This window comes from Microcebus murinus, chromosome 1 (genome assembly GCF_040939455.1).
Source record: "Microcebus murinus isolate Inina chromosome 1, M.murinus_Inina_mat1.0, whole genome shotgun sequence".
In the NCBI taxonomy this organism is placed as follows: domain Eukaryota; kingdom Metazoa; phylum Chordata; class Mammalia; order Primates; family Cheirogaleidae; genus Microcebus; species Microcebus murinus.
In genome coordinates this window covers 5,775,755-5,803,027 of record NC_134104.1, presented here as the reverse complement: position 1 = coordinate 5,803,027, position 27,273 = coordinate 5,775,755, and the positions used below count along the sequence as shown (strand labels likewise).

General features: G+C 45.4%; 1 protein-coding gene and 2 pseudogenes across 1 annotated transcript; 1 reads left to right on the top strand and 2 right to left on the bottom strand.

Annotated features, from left to right (window-relative positions):
• Nucleotides 1–261: 261 nt before the first annotated feature.
• LOC105880602 (selenide, water dikinase 1 pseudogene) lies at nucleotides 262–3,977 on the bottom strand (annotated as a pseudogene).
• Nucleotides 3,976–6,129, bottom strand: LOC105880587 (mitochondrial fission regulator 1-like pseudogene; annotated as a pseudogene).
• Nucleotides 6,130–11,393: 5,264 nt separating this feature from the next.
• GET1 (guided entry of tail-anchored proteins factor 1) lies at nucleotides 11,394–25,594 on the top strand. Its single transcript, XM_012781779.3, has 5 exons — nucleotides 11,394–11,597; nucleotides 19,762–19,927; nucleotides 21,120–21,187; nucleotides 22,865–22,979; nucleotides 24,743–25,594. The coding sequence occupies exons 1-5, from the start codon at nucleotides 11,496–11,498 to the stop codon at nucleotides 24,814–24,816; spliced, it is 525 nt and encodes a 174-aa protein (XP_012637233.1). The 5' UTR covers nucleotides 11,394–11,495; the 3' UTR covers nucleotides 24,817–25,594.
• Nucleotides 25,595–27,273: the final 1,679 nt, after the last annotated feature.

Below are 27,273 nucleotides of genomic sequence, written 5' to 3'. Positions count from 1 at the left end.
TTGCTCTTGCTCAGGCTGGTTTCAAACTCCTGCCTCAGCCCCCCAATGTGCTAGGATTACAGGTGTGAGCCACCGTGCCCTGCCTTATACTTTCTGGAGAGTTGTTGATGTTTTAGTGTTGACAGATCTCGGATGGACAGGCTGGGAGCCTCTGCAGTGCTATCCCTGGAGGAGCTGAGGTAAGGTGCCAGCCTCCACCAGTCCCTGACTGGATGTTACCACTTATCCATGCTTTTTTTTTCCCCTTTGTGTCAGTAAAATTCATTTCTTAAAAAGTCCAGTCATGTACGTCATGAACACATAAACTCATTTTTAAAAGTAACGGTTTTTCTGCCTAATCTGATATGCTGTGAGAGTGATCTAATTTTTTTTCTGAAGAATCTATTACTTTTCCTTTATGAGCGTCTTAGTTCGTTCCTGCTGCTGTAAGGAAATATCGCAGACTGGGTGATTTATAAAGGACAGACATTTATTTCCCACAGTTCTGAAGGCTGGGGAGTCCAAGATCAAAGTGCCAGCAGGTTTGGGGTGTGCAGGGCTGGTCTCTGCTTCCAAGAGGGTGCCTTGTTGCTGCATCCTCCGGAAGCAATGAGTGCTGTCACGGCAGCAGGGGCAGAAGGGCAAGAGAGAGACAAACTCTCTCTGAAGCCTCTGTTATAAGGGCATTAATCTGTTCATAAGGGCTCCACCCTCGTTACTCAAGCACTTCCTAAGAGGCCCCACCTGTGAATACCACCACAATGGGAATTAAGTTTCAACATGAATTTTGGGCAGGACACCAATTCAAACCACAGCCAGTTATGTATTAATAGTACTTGCTCAGGTAGCCAGTATTACTCACATTCTGGTAGAAGAAACACCATCTACTTTTATTTCCTAAATCATAGTTGATCTGTCTGGGCCTCCTGGGCACTGGAGCGGCTCAATCTCAGTCCATTCCCCAAACCTTCCCTTCGCTCTGGAAGAGACCCTTTCTCACTGGGCTTTGAGAGCTCAGTGCTGCCCTGTCTTTCTTCAGGGTAGGGAAAAGAGCTGCTAAAACATTTTAAAAGGAGCATTTAAAATTTAAAAGCATAAATTTCTCTTACTAATATATCCTATTACTTAAAAAGAAATCAAACAATATAGTAGTATAAAAAGGGACAGTTAATCACTCTTGACTCTTTTTGCTATACATGTTTCTAGACTTTTCTAGAACCTATCCATATGCATATATTGCATGTATTGGACTGGGAAGGACCTAGGTTTATGTCCTGAATTTACTACTTTGTGTGACTTTGGGTAAATTAATTTACTCTCTAAACTTTGATTTTTTTTTTAACAAGAGGAATTTTAAAATTTAAATATTTATTTGATAACAAGTTTGAGCTGCAATATTGTCAATGCGGAGTTTTAACAAAGATCACAAAAAGTGTCCACAAAAAAGTACTGGCGCAAAGAACAAAATAAAGCTGAGAATTAGGCTAAACAGCTGCTGATTTTAAGAAAACCGAAGGCCTGAAATCACTGTATAAAATATAAAATGTATTAAACACTACCAGCCACAGAACAGTCTTTATTATTATTTTTAAAAATATATGATTATAGTTGATTATATATTGAATTGTAAATGGGTATTGTACATGAGCCCCCTTTAGGAAGGCAATTCTTTACTGCACAGTAGAACATCTAATCATATTGTAAAAAGTATCCATTTTTGCTGTCAATAAAGAAAACAGTTAATGGCATTACTGTAAATATCAGAAAGGCTACAAAAAAAGAAATAAAATTTCTTTTTTGTCTTCAAAGTGCTTCCCATGTAGAGTGAAGCACTTGCCTTGTTGAACCGAATGCGCTACTGGACAATGTCCCAAGTCCAAGATGCTCTTGAATGACAAGACTGGGCTTTGCAAATGGAAGACTTGAAGAAATCATGCAACCCTCTTACTACTGAGATACTGTCACGTGCCATTTACCAATGCTGTCTTTCCAGAACACTTACTCAAGACACTTCAGAAAAGATCAGAGTTATATGTTAGATATACATAAAATGAAAAGACACAAACTGCCATGTGACACTACTCTTGGTAATGTCTGTGCTGAGCCTTTGGGGCAAGAGATAAGTATCTAAAGATTCAAAATGAATCAACAGTACTGGGTAACAGTATAATTCTCAACTCAGCAGCTGCCTCAAGATTAAGTGCATCTTCAGCTAATATAACAGGATAAAAAGATAATGGATTTTATTTTATTAATTGTATCCACTCACAAGGTCACCAGATGTGTAGACACAATGACAGGTTTGTATTGTGGTTTACGGTCTTTAATTGAAGTGATCATAAAGTAAATAGGTCTATTTAATAACAAAACAAAATAGCTATTTCTATCTAGATTAAGAAGTGGCTCCAGGTGCACGATTCCTATTTTGAGTGGCTACTTGTAGTGCAACTTCGATAATCCAGGGTTCGTCTAAGATTCCAGCTGTGTAGTTGCCCTTCTCTACAATCCCAGTAATCCATGCGTTGTGACCTTCACCAGGAGGGACTTTATCTCTGCACAGAACAGAGTTGCTTGCTCACCTGGTGAACAGATCCGTGGGCCTCCTGACGTCTCCGGCAGGTCCGTGCATGAGGCCGAGCATGTTTCCACGGCCTTGCTCACAGCAGCCAGCCTGGCCAGCACAGGATGTGAATCACAAACGGCACCTCCTTCCTCTGCTGCTTGGCCTGGTTCTCTGCATGGCCCCAAATTCCAAAGCCTGTAATGTCGATGGCCTCATCGGTATTGAATGTGTGCTTGAGTCCTGCAGCTGTTCTGTTGAGCCTTGCTATGGTCATCATTGCTTCTTGGCATGTTAACTCTGCACCGTCTGGGGTGAACACTAAAGGTAAATTTTATTCATTTTTCAGGCATATCCAGCCCCTGGTGCACAGCGACTGGGACTTATGTCCCCAGGGATTTCATCAACACCAGCATGTCCCCTGGCACTGCATCAACTGGCATGATAAATTCATTGGGCTGGCAGACAGCTGCAGAGACTTCTCCCAAAACAATCCGGGGTTTAATACTCTTTGGCTGCCTGTTACAGATGTCCCTGCTTCCTCTGCTGTATCTTTAAAACCCTGTACAACCAAGGGCACACTTCATCTCCTTCTGTCAGAGATATTTTTTACTGACTCCAGTAAGCATGGGCATATTGTCACGTTCTGTGACCCCCACTGTGTGGAGGTCACTGAGAACACTGGCACATGCTATCCTGCCCAGCACGTGCGGGTCATCTACGTCAGGATAGATGTGTGGTGTCAACCAAGGAAAGGCCATCAGGCCTCAAAAGGATGACACAAGTATCCACTCCCATGCTAAGCCTGGGAATAACGGCTCCCAGAAATGGCACATCTTGGAAGTGGTTCTCTTGGAAGGGTTCTAGCAATTTCTGCAAGACACTTTGGAGCACTTTGGAGCCTGTCTGTGCCCTTCAGTTCAGTGAATCTGGTTAGTCAGTCAGAAGCTCCTGTCCAACTCATAACTGTCTGGTGTACACGTGGTTCTTGGGCCCACCCTCCTCACAGCTCAGCCCTGCCCTCTCCTGGTTGGCAGGGTTTTCTTTTCTTTTTATTAGGAGATGGGGTCTTGTTTCGCAGTGGCATGATCATAGCTCGCTGTGACCTCAAACTCCTGGGCTCCTGCCTGGGCCTCCCAAAGTGCTGGGATTACAGGCCTGTGCCACCATTCCTGGCCTGGCTGGGTTCTTCAAGGATCCACCAGCTCTCTAAATGCCCTGGGCTTCCTCCTGAAAACAGTCCACGGGCCTTAAACCTTGATTTCTTTATTTGTAAAGTGAAAGTAGATAGGATTTCAAGATGAAATAAAGTTATTAACATTGTGTTTGACTTATAGTAAGTCCTCAATAAATGGTCAATATTGGTGCTATTACTCATAAAATGTCATCATGTGTAACACTAGACTGTAGCCTTTTTTTACTTACCAAAGTTTTTTTTTTTTTTGAGATAGTGTCTCACTCTGTTGCCCAGGCTAGAGTGCTGTGGTGTCAGCCTAGCTCACAGCAACCTCAAACTCCTGGGCTCAAGCTATTCTCTTGCCTCAGCCTCCCAAGTAGCTGGGACTACAGGCATGTGCCACCATGTCTGATTAATTTTTTCTATTTTTAGTAGAAACTGGGTCTCGCTCTTGCTCAGGCTGGTCTGGAACTCCTGAGCTCAAGCGATCCTCCCAGCTTGGCCTCCCAGAGTGCTAGGATTACAGGCATAAGCCACAGTGCTTGGCCAACTGTCCAGTTTAGAACATTTAAATGAAGGAAAAGATCCCTCCTATTCATGAATAGCCAGTCTTGGTCACACCTGCAGCCCCAGGAAACCCCTGATCAGCACTTTTTTTATTTAGTACTCTTTTAATCACTCCAAATCCCTAATTTAATGTCAAGCAGTGCTTCCACCCAAACACACATTGTGCACACACCATAGAGAAGGAGCCTGCGGGCATCTGAGTCATGCAGGGTGTGGTGGGTACAGAGCTCGGCCCTGAAGGAGCAGTCTAGGGCCTGGAAGAAAGATGGTCAGTGCTTTCTTTCCCGTTTCTCTTTCTGTGAAAGAGAAAAGATTTAATCAGTGGAACTGATGAGGCCCCAGGACCTTGGAGGGTAGATTTGATTGCTCAGTATGATAAAATATGTTTAAGAAAAAAAATTTTTTTAAAAAAGAATAAAAGAACTGTTTCAGTGGCTAGACCTGTACATCTAGACAGGGAAGGGGAGACAGTGATTGCTGGACACTGGTGTAGGTTTATGGTGGAGCAGCATATGATTTTCCCTGCCCTGTGAACATGTAAACATTTATATATAAACAGCTCCTTGTCCTCAGCACAGTCTGGGGAAGCCACTGAGAGTGAGTGACAGCTGGGCAGTGTCTGGTGAGACCAGTTATCGGGTCTAATGCAGTAAATAGGTCGTTCATTTAGGACCTGTTTTCACATAGAGGCAAGGAAAAACCAGAAACAACTTCTATCTTCCCTTTAAACTGAGACATTCCGTTCTCTACAATTACCTGTAACAAATGTCTCAGGTCAAACAACATCCCCTAGTAGGGTCTGAAGGATAAGAAACATAATCTAGCTCTTCTCTTTCAGCCCAAGCTCTAGCTTTTCAGCAAGATTTCTCCTGGAGAAGATTTCAGCTGTTGCAGAAGATTTCTCCTGGAGAGGCAGACACATCTGCAGTGAGGAAGACGGCTACCAAACGAATTCCAGGAGCATGGGACTGAGTTTACAGAGCCGAGTGCTGGCCGTTTCCTTGTCTACTGATAGCTTCTTCCTTTAAGGCAAACTTCTCTCTTAGTGCCTCCGAGAAGACCACAGTGTGGTCCTCCTTCAGTAAACTCCAGTTCATCCAGTGAAAGTCCTTCAGGATACCAGTCATGCCTGCACAGCTGCTGGCCTTGGACAGAGAGACGCCATCGTCCTCTTCTGGTGAGCTGCAGGAAGCTCTGTGTTCTGGTTTGTTAACACCAGGCCTGGCAGAACGAAGCAGGGACTGAATGAAGGAAGCTCAGGGACCTCCACCTTTGTCTCTTCAGTGATGTCGCTAATGACAAAGGAAGCGGTAGAGTGGAATGAAGATGAAGATCCAAAACAAAGTAGGGGAGAAGAGACATTTGAACTTCCTGCAGATATGAAAGGTGGCAGTAGTGAAGCCCAAGCTGCATCAGCTGCCACTGTCTTGGCAATCTGGCTGCACAGGTGGCTGAGCTTGTCCTGGGGCTCAGTGGTGTGGCTTAGGGCTGGCAGGGCTGGCTTCTTCAGGGCCAGGAGCCTCTCCTTCGACTCACAGATTGGGCACGGAGGCATCGTGCTGCATGACAGTCACCGGGCTGGGCTGCAGGGGTGTGTGTCACTCCTGCCCGCACACACGTCTCCTCCTCATCCACAGCAATCCACCCAGTGTTGGCCAGGGCAGGGACTCGGGATGCAACTCTCACACTCAGGTCACAGATGTTGGCCAACGTCTCAAAAGATGCCTAGAGACATGGCCGCACAGGTAGGCTGGTCTGGATTCTTTTCACTATACTTCAAACAGCACGATGTGGCTTGTTTGGTCAGATTGGGATGGTAAGTCACATTGGCTTCCATTCCTGACATTTCAACAGCTCCTGCACATGAAGGACAAGGCAGTTACAGGGGGCAGCTGAGGAGGAGGGAGGTGTCATTCCCTCTCCGGCCGTCTTGAGGAATACTAGCTTTTTATTCCTCAGACTCCAGGACTCTCCAAAGGACACATTTAAGAGAATGAAAAGACAATCCGCAGACAGGGAGAAAACATTTGCAAAACATGTTGCAGATAAAGGATTTGTATACAGAATAAACTCAAAACTATTATATAATAACTCTGTAAAGAAAGGGGCAAAGGTTTGAGCAGATACTTCATCAAAGAAAATGTAAGAATGGCAAATAGGATAGAGCTTCTTTTTCACACCTGACAGTCTAGTGTGACAGGTGGTTAGTGTTGGTAGCAACCTGAACTGCTATGTTCTTTTTCTTCTTCCGCTGCTAAACTTGACTCAAGTCTTGAATTAAAGAATAGAGTACTTCTGTGTTCACTACCTGCCTCTAAAAATAGTTTATAGCTCTTCTTCTAACAGACCTTCTAAAGTTTGTGTAAAGATCTTTTTTCTCTTTGTGAATTATATTCCTTAGAAGAAGCAGTGTGGCTGGTTCTGTTTTCAAATTGGTGAACAAAAAATTTTGATTATTCAAGGTAGACCATAATGTCATAGGCCATAGTCTATGGATTATTTTTCTCATTGTAATAATTCAAGCACTATTTTTTCCCAAATATGTGCTGCTCCAAATGGTTGTCCCTCATTTTGCCTTGATTTACTACTACATGATTGGTGTGTATAGCCACTCGAATTAGTGTAGGGTAACAGATCTAGGAATTGCTTACTGATTCCAAATTTTGTTTTTAATCTTTCCAATGTTGATAAACATTCTACTGAATTTTGCTTTATTGAACCACCTTTAAATCTAGTCCCTGGGGCTGGGTGTGGTGGCTCACCTCCGTAATCCTAGCACTCTGGGAGGCCGAGGCGGGTGGATCGCTCAAAGTCAGGAGTTCAAAACCAGCCTGAGCAAGAGTGAGACCCCCATCTCTACTATAAATAGAAATAAATTAATTGGCCAACTAATATATATAGAAAAAATTAGCCAGGCGTGGTGGCACATGCCTGTAGTTCCAGCTAGTCGGGAGGCTGAGGCAGCAGGATTGCTTGAGCCCAGGAGTTGGAGGTTGCTGTGAGCTAGGCTGATGCCATAGCACTCACTCTAGCCTGGGCAACAAAGTGAGACTCTGTCTCAAAAAAAAAAAAGAAAGAAAGAAAGAAATTAATTGGCCAACTAATATATATAGAAAAAATTAGCCGGGCATGGTGGCGCATGCCTGTAGTCCCAGCTACTCGGGAGGCTGAGACAGAAGAATTGCTTGAGTCCAGGAATTTGAGGTTGCTGTGAGCTAGGCTGATGCCATGGCACTCTAGCCTGGGCAACACAGTAAGACTTTGTCTCAAAAAAAAAAAATCTAATCCTTGGAATGTTGCAATTATTACTAGTAAATTGACTAAAGTTAGGTCCCTTGTTCATCTAGCCACAGGACTGTTACATCTTTGATGGCTATTTTTTTTTTTTTTCATGGTTAGAGAGCAGTATCATCATCATAGCTCACAGCAACCTCAAACTTCTGGGCTCAAATGATCCTCCTGCTGCAGCCTCCTGAATAGCTGGTACTATAGGCATATGCCCCTGTCTCCGGTTAATTTTTTTTCTATTTTTAGTCACCTGGCTAATTTTTTTCTATTTTTAGTAGATATTAGGTCTTGGTCTTGCTCAGGCTGGTCTTGAACTCCCAACCTGAAGCTATCCTCCCACCTTGGCCTCCCAGAGTACTAGGATTACAAGTGTGAACCACTGCACCCCATTTGAACATTTTTTTTTTAGAGACTCCCGAGTCTCTGGCATGTGCCCCACTTCCCCTATTTCTCAGGTCAGGCTGAGGTGTGGCATGAGCCTTGACTCATCTAACAGTTATTGAATTCATCTGATGTTATTTCGGCCAACGGTGCTTACAAGTTCATGGCCTCCCTCTGACATTCAACACTGAGTTCACTAATAAACTGATAACAGCCTTCTTGCCTGTGGAGTTGCTCTTGCTGCCATGTTGGTTGATTTTCACAAAGACACTGGTATTTACAGTAGGCAGAATAATGTCCCGTGCCACCAAATGTCCACATCCTAATCCCCAGAACCTGCGAATATGTTACTTTTCATAGCAAATGGACTTAGCAGATGTGATTAAATTAAAAAAAATTTTAATGAGATTATCCTGGTTTAGCCACATGGAGCCAGTAGAATCACAAAGGTTCTTATAGAGTGAAAGAGGGAAGCCAGAGAGTCAGAGAAGATGCGACAATGGAAGCAGAGGTCAGAGTGTGACTGCTGTATTTGAAGATGGAAGAGGGCCACAGACCAGGTCTAGAAGGTGGAAAAGCAAGGAAATGAATACTCTCCTGGCACCTCCTGAAGGAAGGCAACCTTGCCAACACTCTTATTTTTAGCCCACTGAGACCCATGTCAGATACCTGATCTCCAGAACTGCAAGATAATAAATTTGTGTTATTTTAAGCCACCAAGTTCATGGTAATTTGTTACAGCAGCATTAAGAAATAGTCTTGGGCTGGGTGTGGTGCAGTGTTTCATATCTGTAATCTCAGCACTTTGGGAGGCTGAGATGGGAGGATCAGTTGAGGCCAGGAGTTTGAGGCTGCAGTGAGCTATGCTTGCACCACTGCTCTCTAACCTAGGCAACAGAGTGAGTCTCTGTCTCTAAAAACAAAACAAAAACAAGAAATAGCCTGAAGAGGAAGGGTATGGAGGAAAGGCAAAAAAAAAAGAAGAAAGGGAAGAAACAGTCTTCTTATATGCATCATATTCCTCTTAACCTGTACCAGATCTAGATTCATACTGTACCAGATCTGATTCATACTGAAATATGTGTTTTCCATATTTTATATACACATGTTAATAGAAAAATTCAGCCTTCAATCGTTGGTGTCTTTTTTTGTGTGCTGCCCAAAGGAAGCAACAGGAGAGAGCTGAGTTACTCAAATTGGTTGCCTCTGAAGCCCAGGTGCTGCTGTTTCTCTCTCACCACTTCTGCACAGTAAGGGACATTCTCCAGTGCTTTTTGTCAGATTTTTGCTGCACAAATAATTGAGTGACCCTTCTCCTGAGGATATGTGGCAGTGGGGTGGGGTGTGGCTGGTGGGTGGGGAGCAGCTGATACTCTTCCTCCTCAGCCAGAAAGGCAGAGACTCCAGTGGTGAGAGGGATGGGATGGCGTGCGGGTTGTCATACTTTTTAAGAGGCACTTTCTCCTTTCTAAATCCATCTAAATCTCCAGTGAGTAGAGGATCCAGGAGCCTGGCTGTAGTTTTGGGTGATCCAGGTAGAAATGAAAGCTTTGGAGGAGAGGTAAGTTCCAACTCTTTGTTTTGGTCAGTTCTGCAGTCACCTACTAGCAAGGAAGCCCTTTCATGGAAAGAATTCACTCCACACTTATGAAATAGCTTCACTTCAGAAATGTGTAGAACCACAGACTCTTGCATCATTTTTTTTTTAGCTGATACATAATAACTATACATATTTATAGGGTAATATGTGATATTTTTTCTTTTTTTCCATGCATTCCAAGTTCACCTTAAACGGGTAATGTATACTTTGATACATGCATACCATGTGTAATGATCTTGCATCATTTTGATTAGGAATTGGTTCTCAGAATCCAGCCATGGCAGAAGAGACAGCAAACATTTTTTGCTTTATACATAAATTAGAGTTGAGATTCTTCTGTTGTAAAACCTAATCTTTATCTAAATCCAGGTTAATTACTTAATTACAGGCTGTTTGTGTAAATGAAAATAAAATTTCAGGACCCTCTACATTTATTATGCCAAGGGAGGAGTTAAGTCTTGGAGACTGAGTTACATGACATGTTTGCAACTTCTGCTTCTTAGATTATAGATTAACTCTCCTCTTCATTGTTGTTTGGTAAATGACTAGGAAAGACCAAAGACCAGACCCCCTTCCTTTCTAATCACTGTTCTTTGCTGAAGATTAAGTGCCTCATTTTTTTTTTTTTTTTTTTTTGCTTTTTTTTGAGACAGAGTCTTACTCTGTTGCCTGGGCTAGAGTGCTGTGGCATCAGCCTAGCTCACAGCAACCTCAAACTCCTGGGCTCAAGAGATCCTCCTGCCTCAGTCTCCCAAGTAGCTGGGACTACAAGCATGCGCTACCATGCCTGGCTAATTTTTTCTATATATTTTTAGTTGGCCAATTAATTTCTTTCTCATTTTTAGTGTGAGACGGGGTTTCGCTCTTGCTCAGACTGGTTTTGAACTCCTGACCTTAAGCGATCCACCCGCCTCCCAGAGTGCTAGGATTACAGGCTTGAGCCACTGCACTGGGCCTAACTGCCTCCTTTATTGCCCTGTACCTAACCTAGGTCAGATGGCTCAAAAGACCACATGACTGTTACATTTTCAGTGCAGAATGTTAAATATACCTTTCCAGAAAGAAAAAGACTACCTCAGCTAATCAGATCATTGTAACTATGCATTAAGCCTTATAGAAAAAAATGCTGAAATTCTGTTAAGCTTCCCTAAACTTTGTTTATATTAAACATCCCAAACCCATACATTTCAGAACACTGTCTTCATTCTTTGGAATCGGTGCTGAGTAACCAACCTCAAGCTTTGCACTTGAATAAATTCTCTTTAAACTAGATGCTGACCCTTTTATTTTTAGGTTGACAATTGTAAACCGCTCCTTTTGACTAATAAACTTATTTTTCAGGTATGCAGTTGTATAAATTGTTTAGCTTTACTGCCATGCTTAGTTTCGAAATGTAAACTTAAGACATTTTACATATGATAACTGCCTAGAAAACACATTTCTTTTTACAATCACCTGCTACTATAATTACGGTAGTTTTCTACTTATTTTCTATTTATGTTGTTTATTTTTTTGTTGTCCCCGCCCACTCCCCAGGAAGGGTTTATTTTACAATAAACTTATTTAGGGATAAAAGGGAATCAACTTAAATAAAATTCTAATTAAGTAACAACACAAATGGTTCGCAGCTATGACAAAACCGGACAGCCGGCGGTACTCGTACTCACACCACCGAGTTTGGAAAACTGGTTCCGCGGGGATATGAGCTTGGGGGCGACTACGGAAGCCCGGAAGGCCAGGGACGGCGCCGTAACGCGTTAACCGCTTCACCTGGACCGGGAGGGAAAGATGGCCCCGCCTACCCGCGGGAGCGGCGCAGTGCGCAGGCGCGTCGGCGCGCCTCCATGAAGGCGCTGGGCCCTACTGCGCAGGCGCGGGGCGGCAACCCGTGTGCTACCCATGGCGCTGTAGTAGGTGTGTAGGCGCTGTCGGGAGCGGCCGCAATGAGCGCGGCAGAGGCCGACCGCTGGGCGTGGCTGCTGGTGCTCAGCTTCGTGTTTGGGTGCAATGTCCTTAGGATCCTCCTCCCGTCCTTCTCCTCCTTCGTAAGTGGCTGCCTGACCTTCCGGGGGCCGGAGCTGGGGTCCCCCGGGCGGGCCTGGCGTGGACACAGGGGGTCTCAGGCCGCATTGGCGTCTTGGTCTGTTCTGTGTTTTAAGGTTTTTTTGAGGTAGTCGCTAGCGTGTAAAAGCTGCAAAACGTTACCCTCGAATCCGCCTTTCTGGATTCCTGGGGATGGCGGGGGCTGGGGGCGAAGAAATACCTGGCAGTATCGGCCACGCTTCCACCTGGCAGGAGTCTTCCGGCTGCGGGTGGCGGCCCCGTGCTTCAGACTGTGAGGCCTCAGCGCCCCGCTGCCAGCCTCACGCGTTTCCGTTATCCCCCGGACGCTGGGGGCCTTCGAGCAGCCCTGGCTGCTAGGGCGCCGGCGTTTCCCGGAGGCCTCGCGTGCAGTGTCCACGGTGCCATGTCCCGGAGAGGCGGATCCCAGGCTGCAGGAGCCCACATTCTTGGGGTGGGGAGACAGGTGTAGAGAGGGAATCTCAGTGCAGTGTGATGCTTTCTGTGTCCAAAAGACCAGCAAGCTCCAAGGAGCACTCTCTTTTTGCTGGGCATTTTGCCTAGGCAGTGAATAGGGATTCGTGAGTATGGATTTGGTGGCCAACTGGACGAAGCATGGTGGGGTGTAGGTGTAGGGGTGGGCAGGGAACGCAAGGAGAAGGACACCCTCTGTAAGCCCACAGCAGGAATGAGGAACTGTATGGCTCAGGCAGACTTCAAAGATTGGGTGCATGTGTTATCCTGGAAAACAGTTCTTGCTTTTCTCTCCTGATATAAACTGAGGTGGTAGTGTGTTTAAGACTAGGCGGGACTTCTGCTTCTTTATGCTTTATTCTACCCGTAGCATGGACTGCCTGTTTTGTTCAAAGCTCTTTATCCCCATTGTCTTGAGGCATGGGGACTTCTCTTTTACCTCCCTCTCCCTCTTCAGAATCTTTTTCTCATGTCGTCTAGTATTTAAGATAATGTCCCAGGTCCTTAGCATTGCATAAATGTCTCTTGAAGAGCTGGCCCCTGCACATCTTTCTTTCTTTTTCACTGTAAAATATATATAACATAAAATTTATCATCTTAACCATTTTTAGGTGAGCAGTTTAATGACATTAAGCACATTCACATTGTTGTGCAACCATCACCATCCCAGAACTTTTTCTTCTTGCCCAACTGAAACTCTGTACCAATTAAACAGTAACTCCCCATTCCTCCCTCCCTCAGCCCCTGGCAACCACCATTCTTTTTTCTGTCTGTATGAATTTGACTACTTTAGGGATCTCATATAAGTGGAATCAAACAGTGTTTGTCTTTTTTTGTCTCACTTCACCTAGCATAATATCTTCAAGGTTCATCCGCGTTGCATATGTCAGAATTCCCTTCCTTTTTAATGCTGAGTAATATGCCATCGTATGTATCTACCACATTTTGTTTAACCTTTCATCTGTCTCTGGACACTTGGGTTGTTCCCACCTTTTAACTGTTGTAGAGAATGCTGCTAAAACATTGGTGTACAAATGCCTATTTAAGTCTCTGCTTTCAATTATTTTGGGAATATACCCAGAAGTGGAATTGCTGGATCATATGGTGATTCTATATTTATTTTTTTTGAGAAACCACCAGACTGTTTTTCACAGTGGCAACACCATTGAACATTTCTACCCGCAATGCACAAGGGTTGCAATTGCTCCACATGTGCAACACTTGTTATTTTTTGTTTTATTTTTTAATAACAGCCTTCCTAATGGGAGTGAAGTTGTATCTTTATTTTAGTTTTGATTTGAACTTCCCTGATAATTAGTGATGTTGAGCATGTTTACATGTGCTTATGGCAGTCTGTATATCTTCTTTGGAGAAATGTCTAGTCTGTTGTCTCCTTTTTTTTTTTTTTTTTTTTTTATTTTGGCATATTATGGGGGTACAGATTTTAAGGTTTCAATAAATGCCCATTTCCCCCCTCCCCCCAAAAGTCTGAGTCTCCATCATGACCATCCCCCAGATGGTGCACATCTCACTCATTATGTATGTATATACCCCCTAAATCCAGTTGTTTGGTTTTTGCTGTTGAATTAGGAGTTATTTTTTTATTTTTATTTTTTGAGATAGAGTCTCGCTTTGTTGCCCAGGCTAGAGTGAGTGCCGTGGCGTCAGCCTAGCTCACAGCAACCTCAAACTCCTGGGCTCAAGCAATCCTACTGCCTCAGCCTCCCAAGTAGCTGGAACTACAGGCATGCGCCACCATGCCTGGCTAATTTTTTCTATATATATTAGTTGGCCAGTTAATTTGTTTCTATTTATAGGAGAGACGGGGTCTCGCTCCTGCACAGGCCTGGCTTCGAACTCCTGATCTCGAGCAATCCACCCGCCTCAGCCTCCCAGAGTGTTAGCTAGGATTACAGGTGTGAGCCACTGCACCCGGCTGAGTTAGGAGTTCTTTATGTATTCTGGATATTAACCTCCTTCACTAATATATCATTTGCAAATATTTTCTCCCATTTTTTAAGTTGCCTGTGCATCCTTCTTGCATTATCACTTGCATTCTTCTATGTACCCTCATCCCATTTTACCTCATGTTGCAACTATAGGAAACTCATCTCATTTGCCCAAAGAGGCTGTGCTGGTGTTGTCTTCCTTTCTGAATTGTTCTTAATTTCTCAGTAGCTCACAGGGAGTGAGGAGTGTGTGGAGTGTATGTGAGGAGTGGATGAAAGGCAGTAGCTATAAATAAGGCCTGTCATCATCTCAGGCTCCACCCCCAAGCCTACACCAAACCCCTCCTCTGTAGCTAATCCACTGTCACAAGAGGTTATGGCAACAGTCTAGATATGCACAAGGCTTGAATAGGGGTGGCTATTAATCATTAGTAAAAGGAGCACTAGGCTTTTTCTTGGGCCTGTGTCCACATCCTGTGCTGCCTCCTTCAGGCTGTATAGCATAGCTTCTCTAACCTCAAACCAGTTAGCTTTCCTAAACACTCATTTCCCCTGCACTCCGGCCTGGGAGATAGAGTGAGACTCTGTCTCAAAATAGCCCATTTCCCCTTGGTTGTGACATTGGCTGTTAGCCAGGTTCAAAAGGTTAACACAATTATCCTAGCAGCATACAGCCCTGGTAGTTGGTGTCTGAAACAGGGAAAAGTAATAAAGAGATCTGTTTTGCCTGGTCACTGGGTTTGTGGTGAGGGCCTGTGAAAAGCTGTAAGGGGTACGCTGGACCTGGGTAGGGGAAAATGCTGCTCCTCCACAATCATCAGAGGCTGGCCCATCACAGCCTCAGATTTGAGGAATCAAGCGGGTGAGTCATGACGAGAAACGGAAAGTGGGATTGGGAATACAGTGCCGTGGATGGGGCTAATGTACTTCAGATTATAACTCCCTATAGGGTGTTTCTGAAACTTCTGTCCAGCCAGAACCTCGGGAAGGAGTACACCCATCCCATTAGTCAAGGCCTCACTGGCCCCTTGGCATGAGGTCCTTTAGGAATTCTGAAGTAGCATATGTATCAGCAAAGCCTTGCAAGGTCCTAGGAGAAGGCAGTCTCGGCGGCCTACTGGGGTGGGAGTGGGATGCCAGTATAAGGACACTTAGGCCCTGGTGTTGACGTGGACGTGGTTGAAATGTTCCAGGGGGTCCCTCCTTTCTTTTCTTCAAGGTGGTTACAGAACTCATGAATGACAGAGCCTCATTCATTTACTAAGCGATCCAAGACTTTTCTTTAGCTGTGGCCTGCGAGCAGCAGCTCTGTGCAGCCGCAGGGCGGGCGCACTGCGCAGGCGCTCCGGGACTGGTGCGGGTGGGGGTCCAGGCTGGCCACTTTCACTGCGCAGGCGCCAGGAGCTCCTCCTCTGCGGCCCCCCGGGCAGACGATGGGCGCTGCGCAGGCCGCCTCCTGGGCTTGGGTGGTGGGCGCCATCTTTAGATGCTACGCTTTCTACATTATCTTTCACTTTCTGCGCCAAAAAGTGGCCACCTCCCTTTCCCTCTAGGGGTCTGAGGCGAGGGGCGGACATTGCAGGACCCGGCTCTGTGGGCGTCTCCTTATTCCCCCACCCCCACTGTCATAGAGAGGTTGCTTAGTGGGTCCCTACTGTGGGCCAGGCACGAGGACGGCCCTCAAATGGAGGGGAGCGACACAGTCCACGTCGCAGGACCTGGCCCGGACCCTCGGGGAGACCTTTTGCAGCGGTCATGGGGTGGAGCGCGCATGCGCAGGCCAGGCCGCCGGTCGGGGGTTCGCTCACGTAGGGGCCGGGGCCTGGAAGGGGGACGGAGGGCTGGCCTGGGGAGGTGCCCGCTTCTCAGCCGGGCCGGCAGTGGCATCTGGGGCTGCTCAGGGTCCGGAGCTATGCGGGGGCCTTAGTTTCTTTCCAAGCTGGAGGACCCATCCTCCTTGTTCAGGGACACTCCCCAGCGGGTGACCTCAGTTGGTCGTTCCCAAACTTGGCCGCTGAATTCCAGGGAGGGACGGGCGTGGGCTGCACGTGTCACCCTGCCATCAGCTAATTTCCACGTGGGCCTGGCCCTGAGAGTTGTCAGCAGTGAGTACTGCTGGAGGGGGAGAGTGAGTGCCTCCAAGCTCAGGCCTCGGCGTTTTGCCTGTTGGCAAGGAGGACATCGGACCTGAGCAGGATCGGAGGGTGACTGTGGCAGAGGTCACTGGGAGCTCAGACAGGCGGGCGGCCAGCATCTGCGGACGGGGTGGGCAGGAGGGTTGATTCTGTCCTTCTTACTCTCTGGACTTCTCCACCGCCCGAGTCACCTTGATAAGAATTCTATAAACTGATTTTCTGCTTCAGAATTCTTTGTGGACCTATCTCCAAGACCTTGAAAGGCCGCACCCTACACAGCTTATCTGTTTCTGTCAACTGTGAGTTTTAATAGTCTGGAAGGTGGCTTTCGAGTTCATAAAAAGACTTCAGAGATTGATTTTGTTTCCTAAAAATTAATATTTTCATTATATTTAGATTCAAATCTTATTAAATCTTACGCTTCAATTCATAATTCTAGAACATTTTATTTATATGTGGCTCTTAGATTAACGTTGGTACATATTTGATATTTGTGAACTTAAACACTTCAAAATATTTTTTATTATGCTTAAATATGTAACATTTTTTTCAAGCACCATTTGTCTGATTTCACCATAAAGCTGCCCTCAGTTCCTTTCATCTGAAGTTCACCCTCCTGCCCTCACTCACCTTCCACTCCTGAGTAACCATTTTGGCCTTTTCAGTTTTTAATTGTTTTATATATTTTCTATAACGGTGAATATATTTTCACCTCCTTTTCTTTTAAAAATCAGACTTATTCGTGTAATTTGCATACAGTGAAATTATCAAAAAATCCTTAAGTAGTGGCTGTAGATTCTTGCTTTTGAAAGATGATTCTGTGATTTACTTTTCTATCTTTCTTTCTCTCTGTTTCTTTCTTGACCAGGTCTTGCTCTGTTGCCCAGGCTGGAGTGCAGTTAAACAGCTCACTGCAACCGCAAAGGCCTGGGCTCCAGCCATCCCCCCGTGCCTCAGCCTCCGGAGTAGCTGAGACTATAGGTCAGCGCTACCATGCTGGGCCACTTTATTTCTTGTAGAGTTGGGGTCTCACTGTGTTACCCAGGCTGGTCTGGAACTCCTGGCCTCAAGCAGTCTCCCACCTTGGCTTCTCCAAAGTGCTGGGATTACAGCTGTGAGCCCCCACGCCTGGTGATTCTGTAATTTTTTAAGCATTTGGCCTATTCCTATTTCTTTGTCCAGGGTGGATCAGCCTGGAGTCTGTTTCCTTTAGTTAGAGCACTGGTAATGATCAGGCGGAGGCAGGGGCACCACGAAGAGCTGGGGTTGAAGACCTCGACTCCCTGCGGGAGGCCCGCCGGAATCTTCCCCTCCCCCAGTCCTACCGCCCCAAGCTAGGGGCCTCCTGGCGCAGGCGCTGGGGGAGGGGAAGCCTCTGCGGGTGTCCCCGGGGACTGGCGGGGCTGGCTTCCCAGCTCTAGCAGATGACTTGCCCTAACTGTGCGGCAGGCAGGAGGGGACGGACTCACTGTGCACTTGCTGTGTGCTAGGTACTCTTTAGATTCTTATACCCCTTCAGCTTTTTTATTAATCTATTTTTAAAATTCCAAAACAAACACAAAGAGAAGTTATGCGTACAGTACAGAGAAACGATTTTGTTTCCTGAACCGTTTGAGAGTAACCTGTCAACCCGAGCCCCGCATTCCCGGGTGCTTTGGTGTGTAAACTGCGGCCTTGCTCGCGATGTGGCCGTGAAGTACTTCGCTGCCGTCAAGTCTTTAGTCCCGTTCGGGTTTTCCGTGGGTCCCAGTAGCGTCCTTTCCAGCAAAGGGACCCACATCGGAACCAACCATGCGTTGCGTTACTCGTCCGGTCTCCGGTCTCCTGCAGGCTGGGGGTTGCTCGGTCTCTCCTCGACGCGCAGGACTGTCATTTCCGATTTTGCAGAGCGGCCACCGCGGGCGGGCCTGCTGTCTGGCAGGGCTGAGTTCTCAGCGCGTCTCATTGCAGGACTGCGATCCGGGGTGCTCGCCGATCACTCTGGGCACGTCGCGGGTTTTCTCCCCGGGTTTTCTTAGCCCTCCGAGTGACCCGACACCCTCGCGGTGCAGGGACCCAGGCCCTTCCCGGCGGCTGGCGGGCGCCGCCTGGTGGCCGTCGTCATCTCGTCTCCTGAGCGCCGGGACTGCCGGAGGCCCGGAGACTGTCCCGGGACAGGGGACTGGCAGGTGTCGGGAAGAGGGGCCCTTCCCCCACAGGCACCAGGGAGGGCGCCTCTTTACATACATGTGCGTCAGTGTTTATTTCTCTGTCGGTAGGAAACCACGAGTTCACACCCTCACCTTCGGTTGTAAGCCAATACCACAGGATTCATTCTGGTTCTCTCCGGCGCATAGGTCTGCCTCTCTGACTGTTGGAAGACTGGCTCCCGTTATCCTCAGTGTGTTTACTTGATAGGACCAGGCCTTTGTATCTAATCTCCTGTCTTCACCGCCAACCCCTACCAGCCCAGCCCCCCGTGGGCTCTGACACTGTTTGGCAGGGTTCCTTCTTCTGTCTGATGCACCCATGCCCCTCACCGCTTGGATTCTGCCTCCCCTGTCAGAAAGGCGGCCCTTTCTTGAGGTCTCCTATACCACTGTGCATGGCCCTGACTCCTCTTGCCAGGGTGCCCCTCCAGGAAGGCCCTCCCTGCTGTCCTTGGGCTCTGACACCCTGCTCTGGGCCACCACCTCATCACTGGCACCCTGCACCCCACCTTGCTCTGCCCCATCTAATGTAGGACTGAATTCTTCAGGAAGGGAAGAGGATGCATGTTCCCTTGAATGACGGCTCTGGCGATGTAGATGGTTTTCATTTTATAATCTCAATTTTAGTTACAGTGATGGATACATCCATCTGTACTGTAGTAATTCATGAGCATATCTGAAAAAGGAAAAATATAGTTTGTATTGCAATTCAAATGTGAGGGAGTGTGTGTGTGTGTGCATGCACGTGTGCGTGCGTGGGCCAGTTGTAGGCAGCAGGAACAGGCCACAGAGGCTGGCTGTGTAGGTAAAGGGCAGCTTCCCAGTTGGAAGGAGCAGCAATAGGATGTTGGAGGAAGGTATACCTGTTCTGTGGTGTCAAACCTGTGCTGGAGTCGCCTCTAAAATAGTGAGGTAGGGATGTCCCTCAAAGGACTGCTGCAGTCTGACCAGAGTTGGGGCCAGCTGGGATTCCAAAGAAAGAAGCACAAACACCAGGTTGATAGCCCAGAGCATTTATTAGGGGAATTTACAAAGCATTGCAGCGGTCCTCACAATAGATAGAGAAAGGGATGATTTACCTAGGTATGTACACCACAAAGGGGTTGGGTTATGGAGTTCCTAAGAGGTTTTAAGGAATTTGGCTCAAGGCAGGGGCTAGTTTGTACCTGTTTAGCAACAGGGTTAATCTCTGAGTGTTTTCAAACAATAGCCTAAACTCTTTATCAGCACCTGGGGATGTTCAGGGCCCCAGTTTGGGTTCAAGCCTGCAGGGAGAGCATGCAGCTGGCCAGGTCACAGAGCGGTTAACACTCTGGGAAAGAAAGTTGGGGGTGGGGACTGGGGGACTTCCCTCTTTACCTGATGTGGGAAGGCACTGATCCCAACTGTCTACTCTGCCAGATGTCCAGGGTGCTGCAGAAGGACGCAGAGCAGGAGTCACAGATGAGAGCAGAGATCCAGGACATGAAGCAGGAGCTCTCCACGGTCAACATGATGGACGAGTTCGCCAGATACGCAAGGCTGGAAAGGAAGATTAACAAGATGACGGATAAGCTCAAAACTCACGGTACTTGGCTGCATGCTGTGGCTCATGCCTATAAACCCAACACTTTGGGAGGCCGAGGCAGGAGGATCTCTTGAGCCCAGGAGTTTGAGACTAGCCTGGGCAACACAGCAAAACTCCATCTCTACAAAAAAATTTTTAAAAATGAGCCAGGCATGGTAGTTCTAGCTACTCAGGAGGCTGAGCCAGGAGGATTGCTTGAGCCTAGGAGTTGGAGGTTGCAGTGACCTGTGGTCATGCCACTACACTCCAGTCTAGGTGACATAGCAAGACCCTGTCTCACCAAAAAAAAAAAAAACCAAAAAGCAAAAAAAACCCCACCTGATGGTACTGGTGTCAGTTGTAGCCCAGAAAGCTTCATAAGAGCTGATTAATATCAAAGTCTTCATATAAAGATTCATATAATATATGCTTTACTTCTTGGATGTTTTAAATGTTGATAGAATCTTTAAGTTGTCTAGAAGAAACCCAATGACAATGATTATTTTCTGTTTATTTGCTGGTGAACCTTTGCTTTCTGAACACAGAAACACCTAGGATCCTGTTAGATTTTCTTCAGAGGCACCTTGTTATTGTAGGTTTTCATTTCGAAATTCATTTTTCTGAGAGAGAAAAAATCTTATAGTGGATTTCCAGGGGCTTTTGTTCCACTGTGTACAAAATGCCCAGCAGTGTCCTTATTGGAGTGTAGACTTCAAGGTGCAGTCTCCTGTGGTGAAGACATTTTCCCAGGGCGGTCTGTGTGCTGAGAGGCCCCACGGGTGTGCGCCCGTGAGAGCTGTCTCCGCGGCCAGGAGAGCGTGCACAGGGGCCTGTCCAGCTGGGGCAAGCTGGACTCCCACTTGGGGGTTCATGTGCATGTAGACTGGGAAGTAGGACTATTTAGTCCTGTTTGTAAGTGGTAATTGCATTATAAAAAAGAATCTCTGATTTAGATGAATCATTTTAAGGGTTTTCAAAATTAAAGCTATTTAAATCTCACAGTTTGAGTGGGATTCTGTTTTAAATAACGGCATAGTGAGATAGTAGATGACTTCTAAAAAAATTCTATTTTGTCTTTTCTAAATATATTGAGCGATTGTTCCATTTATAATCAGAAAACATTTTGTAAAGGAAAAAATACCATTTGTGTATACTTGAATATTTTCTTAATTTTTTCAGGACTGACATTATTTTATCCTTTTTTTCCTTTCAGTGAAAGCACGGACAGCTCAGTTAGCCAAGATAAAATGGGTTATAAGTGTTGCTTTCTACGTATTGCAGGTAAGTGTACCATAGCGTCACGTGGGGTCATCAGAGTTGGCAGTGACAGGGCCGCAGAAGCCTGTGGCCTGTGGAAGCTGGGGCTGGGAGTTCAGGCTTTTCCCCTTTAAGCTGCTGTGTCGTTTGGTCCTGCCAGCGTGTAAGTCTGCACACACTGCGAATTTAAAAGTTAGACTAAAAGAAAGCCTTTTCCTTGGTGAGAGTTGTTAAAGATGGGGACTTGTTGGCAATTCAACTCTAAAGTAACTTCTTGGAGGTCTTTCATACTGCCTTTTTTTTTTTTTTTGAGACAGAGTCTCACTTTGTTGCCCAGGCTAGAGTGAGTGCCGTGGCGGTCAGCCTGGCTCACAGCAACCTCAATCTCCGGGGCTCAGCGATCCTACTGCCTCAGCCTCCCGAGTAGCTGGGACTACAGGCATGTGCCACCATGCCCGGCTAATTTTTTGTATATATATTTTTAGTTGGTCAATTAATTTATTTCTATTTTTGGTAGAGACGTGGTCTCGCTCAGGCTGGTTTCGAACTCCTGACCTTGAGCAATCCGCCCGCCTCGGCCTCCCAGAGTGCTAGGATTACAGGCGTGAGCCACCACGCCCGGCCTCATACTGCCTTTATTCCAGTGCAGTTTTAAGGCGAGCAGCATTTACTGATGTATTTTCTAAGATATTTAATAATATTGGTCATTACTTGTTACCTGCTGTGCTTAAACAGCACACTCTACTCTCCAGCTAGAGACGAATTTTTCTCATTGAAGTTGGCTCCCATCCTTATTATCTGGGGGGTGTTTACTAGTTTGACTGCCCAGGGAACTATTGCTTCGTCTGCAGCTGCTATGCCTCGAGGGTGTGCCCGTGCTGCTGTGCGCATGCTTTAGTGGCTTGCTTAAATGGCCTGTGAGTGTCAGTACTATGTGTGATCTTTCCTGAGGGAAAGGATTCAGGTCAACCCCCCAAAAGCCCAGGTTTTGAGGTATATTTAAGGAAATCGATCCTGAGACACTGTCGCTTAATATGAGACAGGTTTCCCAGAGACACAGCAATTAAGCCAGCTGCTCTCTTTGAGGGTCTTATTTGAGTGGCATATGCAGGCCCCGAGGGGACAGAAGACAGCTGAAGGAGCACTGCGGGGGAAAGGACAGGAACCTAAGCATCAGTTAATCTGGACCTTAGAGCTCACCTCTGCGCATGTGTGCTGACACTAACACTCGTGTGCATGGAAGAATTAACTTTTTTTAAGGATCTTAAAAGTGGAAGATGGCTTTTGTCACTAGTCAGGTGTATGTAGCATATGGTCTGGCTACCCAAAGGAGATTATCAGAAAAGAATATGTTATGGGAGACCTTGCTTAATTTTTCAGCTAATTTAAATTGTGTAGAGACCAGGTCATACTAAAACAGTAAAATACCAGTTCCTGTAAGAATGCTCGCCCACTTGTCAGCAGTGTGTTCCAGAGATCCTCGTGAGCTCGTCTTTAATTAGACTTCTATTTCAAGGTTTCAACAATGGAAATTAGTAGCTGGGCATGTGTGTCTGTTGCCTGCGAGGACTGGATTGCTGGGCTTGAGGTCCTCCATCTGGAGAGTTCCCTCAGTTTTCTTTGTACATGGCCCCATCTTTCTTTCTGTGGTTACTGGTTGTGCAGCTGACGGTTTTTCACTCACCAGACGTGTCTTTCCAGGCTGCTCTGATGATCTCGCTCATCTGGAAGTATTATTCTGTCCCTGTGGCTGTTGTGCCAAGCAAATGGATAACCCCACTAGACCGGCTGGTAGCCTTTCCTACTAGGGTAGCAGGTAAGAATTAATTTTCTGGGAAGTATGGTGGAAGAGTATGGATAGGCTTCTGCAGAGGTGTGTGGTAGACGACTAAGTTAGCCTGGCATCACCCTCACCTGCGCTTAGTGAGCAGGGCTTCGTGTCTCAGCCTCACATGAGGCTTGCAGTGAAGATAATGAGGTCTAGAGAAGTCACTTGCCCAGTGTCACCAGAATGTGAAGGAGTAGAGCTAGAATTCAGTCCCAGGTCTATTTCCCGAACCCATGACCAACACCCCATTTATTGAAATACCACCTGCAGTTCCCAAATTCTGTATCTTTTCAATCCTTATTCTGGTTGGCCTCTCTCCAGTACTTGCTGCTGTTGGCCATTCTTTTATTTTTGAAAGGTAATTGTTTCTGGATATGAAAAGTAGTACATGTCATTGTAGAATGCCTAGAAATAGAGGAATAATTTTTTAAAAATCCTATTAGCTATGGATAATCCCTTTTATCCATTCCATTTCCATAATATTATGATATATTTTGCAGGGTTTTTTTTTCACATTTATTTTGATATAGTTAAGGTCATCTAGCACGTGTAATTTTATACCCCTTTTTTACTTTATAGTGTAAGCCTGTTCCCACGTTTTAGTCTGTTCTGACTCCTATAATGAAATATTATAAACTCCATAGATTATACACAACAGGAATTTATTTCTGACAGTTCTGGAGGCTGGGAAGTTGAAGATCAAGGCATTGGCAAATTTGGTGTCTGATCAGGGCCCGTTTTCTGGTTCATAGGTGGTGCCTTCTTGATATGTCCTCCCATGGTGGAAGGAAGGCAAGGACGAGCTCCCTTGGGCCTCTTTTATAGGGACACTCATCCCATTCATGAGGGCTCTGCCCTGGTCACCTAATCACCTCCCAAAGGCCCTACCCCCTAGTCCCATCACTGGTGGTTAGTATTGCAACGTATACATTTGGTGGTGGGGGGAATACAAACATTCAGACCATAGCACCATATCAATAAACTTCTTTATTAAGGAATTTTTAATAGCTCTTCTTCATTTGAATGTGTCGTAATTTGCTGATTTCCCTGATGAGGGATGTTTATTTAGGTCCTAACATTTGGTATTAAAGATAATGCTGTGGCACACATCTGTATCAGTTGGTCTTCGGCTGTAATTTTTGATTATGCTGGAGGTTAATTAATAGTCGCAAGCAATGACTGTTTCAAAGACTTACAGTTTAGCCATGACCCCCGTCCCCTCCCCTTCTGCTTCCCTTTCCTGTGACACAGCTGGGCCCAGGCCAGGGCCTTTGCGCTGCTGACCAAAGGAGCAACAGGCCGCCCTTCCAAGCCTCCTGCAGAGCCCATGGGCCACTCTCAAGCCTGCGGACAGCGGGTGAAGGTGTCTCTCCATCGTCAGCGGGGCAAGAAAGGCATGGGCAAACCTTGCCTTGTTTATAATGCTTCTTTGAGGAAGGAAAAATAAGTAGTCTTACAGGGTGGCCTTATAATGTTAATATCATAAATAGTAATACACATCTCTCTGGCAGGAAAGGGAAATTCAAACCAGTATCTATTGTTCAGTGTAATTCCTGCTTAGGAAAGAACACAGCCCTGTGATGCTATAGAAAGTCTGACTATTTCGGACCGACAAAACACTAACTTAGTCTTTCGAAGGACTCAAAAGGAATTGAAATACCCTTATTTCCTGCAAGTTAAAGGTAGCAGAGGCAGGCAGTGTGGGCAGTGCTGCTGGCATGCTCTCTCATGTTGGATTTCTTTGTTTTCAGGTGGTGTTGGAATTACCTGTTGGATTTTAGTCTGTAACAAAGTTGTGGCCATTGTGCTTCATCCTTTCAGCTGAAAAGGAAGAAAAATGCGACTGAGACTTTTAAAAATGGATATTCTCTTATTAGGTTAAAAATCTTATTTATTTTTTTTCAAGAAACAAAAAGTGTACAGGTTTTTTGTTGTTGAATATATTTGTTCTTAGAGTTCACGTGAGATCCTTATAAGAATCGAGATTTTCTGCACTTGTCATTGGGCCAGAAAGGCCAGTTCATGACACGTGTGCACCGACCAGCATCATCACAGAGCTGCAGGAAACGCGTCGCTTGTGATTTGCACTCTTGGCATATTTTGCTCCTGTCACCAACTGGAAAGTCAAAATTTTCTAACGACTATTTTTAATCTAGTTTAGAAAGTAACTTAATTTTCATACCACTACTAGAATTTGAAAATTTGTTTTTCAATCTCTCGTAGCACAACTAAAGAATAACACTACTTGACATTGCTTGTGCTTTTGCTTCCTCTGTTTAAAACGTCATTTGTTGATCAAGTGTTTATATAGTAGTATATTCACTTATTCAAGACTGTTAATTTCTCATTATAGTGTTTTGTAAACGTGTTCCTGAGACCATAATACATTGTTTTGTGTGCGAATCGTGTTATGTATTTTAAAGCATTTCAAATGAAGTGCATTGTGTAAGCATTTACTATTTATGCTCTATAGAATGGCACGAACTTAAAAAACTAGGAAGCCTAATTAAATTAATCTGAACTGAAACCTGTTTAACCCATAAAGTATAATTCTACCAAATCAGTTATTTAAAACATTTTTTCTTATTAAAATCTTTGTAAGTGCTTGTGTGACTTCCTTCCTTATTCGCCACTTATTTGCTGTGAGCAATCTGTAACTAATGTCCGTTAACTAAGTGGGTAACCACGGCACTGTGAAGCTAAATGCCATCATTGGTTTTTTAAAGATCACACTTTTTTTCTTGGGTTCCCTGGTCATCTAATAGGTAGCTCATTATTATTTTGGCTAACTATGCTATGAAAAGACAGATGCTGTGGTCCTTTGCTGCCATACTGGAACCCACCGTGGTGGGTTTCAGGTTCCACCTACTCAAGCTCACAGGCACTGCAGGCTCGCCCAGCGCCGGGTTTCCTTATGTTTTATGAAGGACTCGACAGGGAGCACAGCAGCAGCAGCGTGGAGGACCTGGACACCAGCTTCCAGTGTCTCCTCACCACTCGGGATACATTTTGGCCACAGAGGATGAGAAGCCAACCTGAGGAGGAGATTGGAGCAGGACATTGCAGGTCTAGAGTCCCTTAGATGAAATTTAGGTCCATGCCTAACTCCCATTTTAGTGAGCTGAAGGCACAAGTGACAGTTAGACAGGAAACAGTTGGGCACCAGGTACAGCATGCCCGGGAAAAGCTTTGGATCACTAATCAGTGTAAAGTGTCCCTGAAGAAACCCTTATCTCCTAAGGATATATTCTTTCAGTTGATACTGCAAGAATTTTGGCAGATCTCCCTATGGCTAGAGGACAAGATTTATAGTTTACAGCCGTTATCTCTTTCCATATACATTAATAGTTTTGAAGATTAGGGGACATTTAAATGTCCCTTATGTGTCATATCATTGTGTTTTTTTCAGAAATTGTATTTGTTTTAAAGTAGATAATACACGCCTGTAATCCTAGCACTCTGGGAGGCTGAGGTGGGAGGGTTGCTCGAAATTCAAAATCAGCCTGCACAACAGCGAGACCCCGTCTCTACTAAAAATAGAAAGAAATTAATTGGACAACTAAAAATATATACAACAAAATTAGCCGGGCATGGTGGTGCATGTCTGTAGTCCCAGTTACTCGGGAGGCTGAGGCAGGAGGATTGCTTGAGCCCAGGAGTTTAAGGTTGCTGTGAGCTAGGCTGACACCAAGGCACTCTAGCCTGGGCAACAGAGTGAAACTCTGTCTCAAACAAACAAACAAAAAAAGTTTTGGAGGGTACACAATTCTAGGATGACAGCTATTCTATCAGCATTTTGAAAATACTATTCCACTAATTTCTAACTTCCATTGTTCTTGAGAAATCCAGCTGTTCCTTTTAAGTTGTCTATTTATGGTTACTTTTAAGATTTTGTCTTTGGTGCTCTGCAGTTTCATCATGATTTAGCTAGGTGTGAATTTCTTTTTATTCCAGTTTCTATTTATTTTGCTTGGGACGCATTGGGTTTTCTTTTTTCTTTTTTTTTTTTTATTTTCTTAGCTCTCAAATGTGCTGGAAGCATTGGGTTTTCTGATTCAATGGATTGATGTCTTTTATAGCTTCTGGAAAATTTTCAGCCTCTTTAGATATTTAGCCCTGCTCTATTCTCTCCTCCCTCTTCTTCAGAAACTCTGATTAGATATACGTTAGACCTTTCACTGTACTTTTCAGGTTGCTTTACCTCCCTCTCATGTTTTCTGTTTCTCTGTGCTTTTATATTGATAATTTCTTTACATCTCTTTATTCTGGTCTCCTGTGCTGT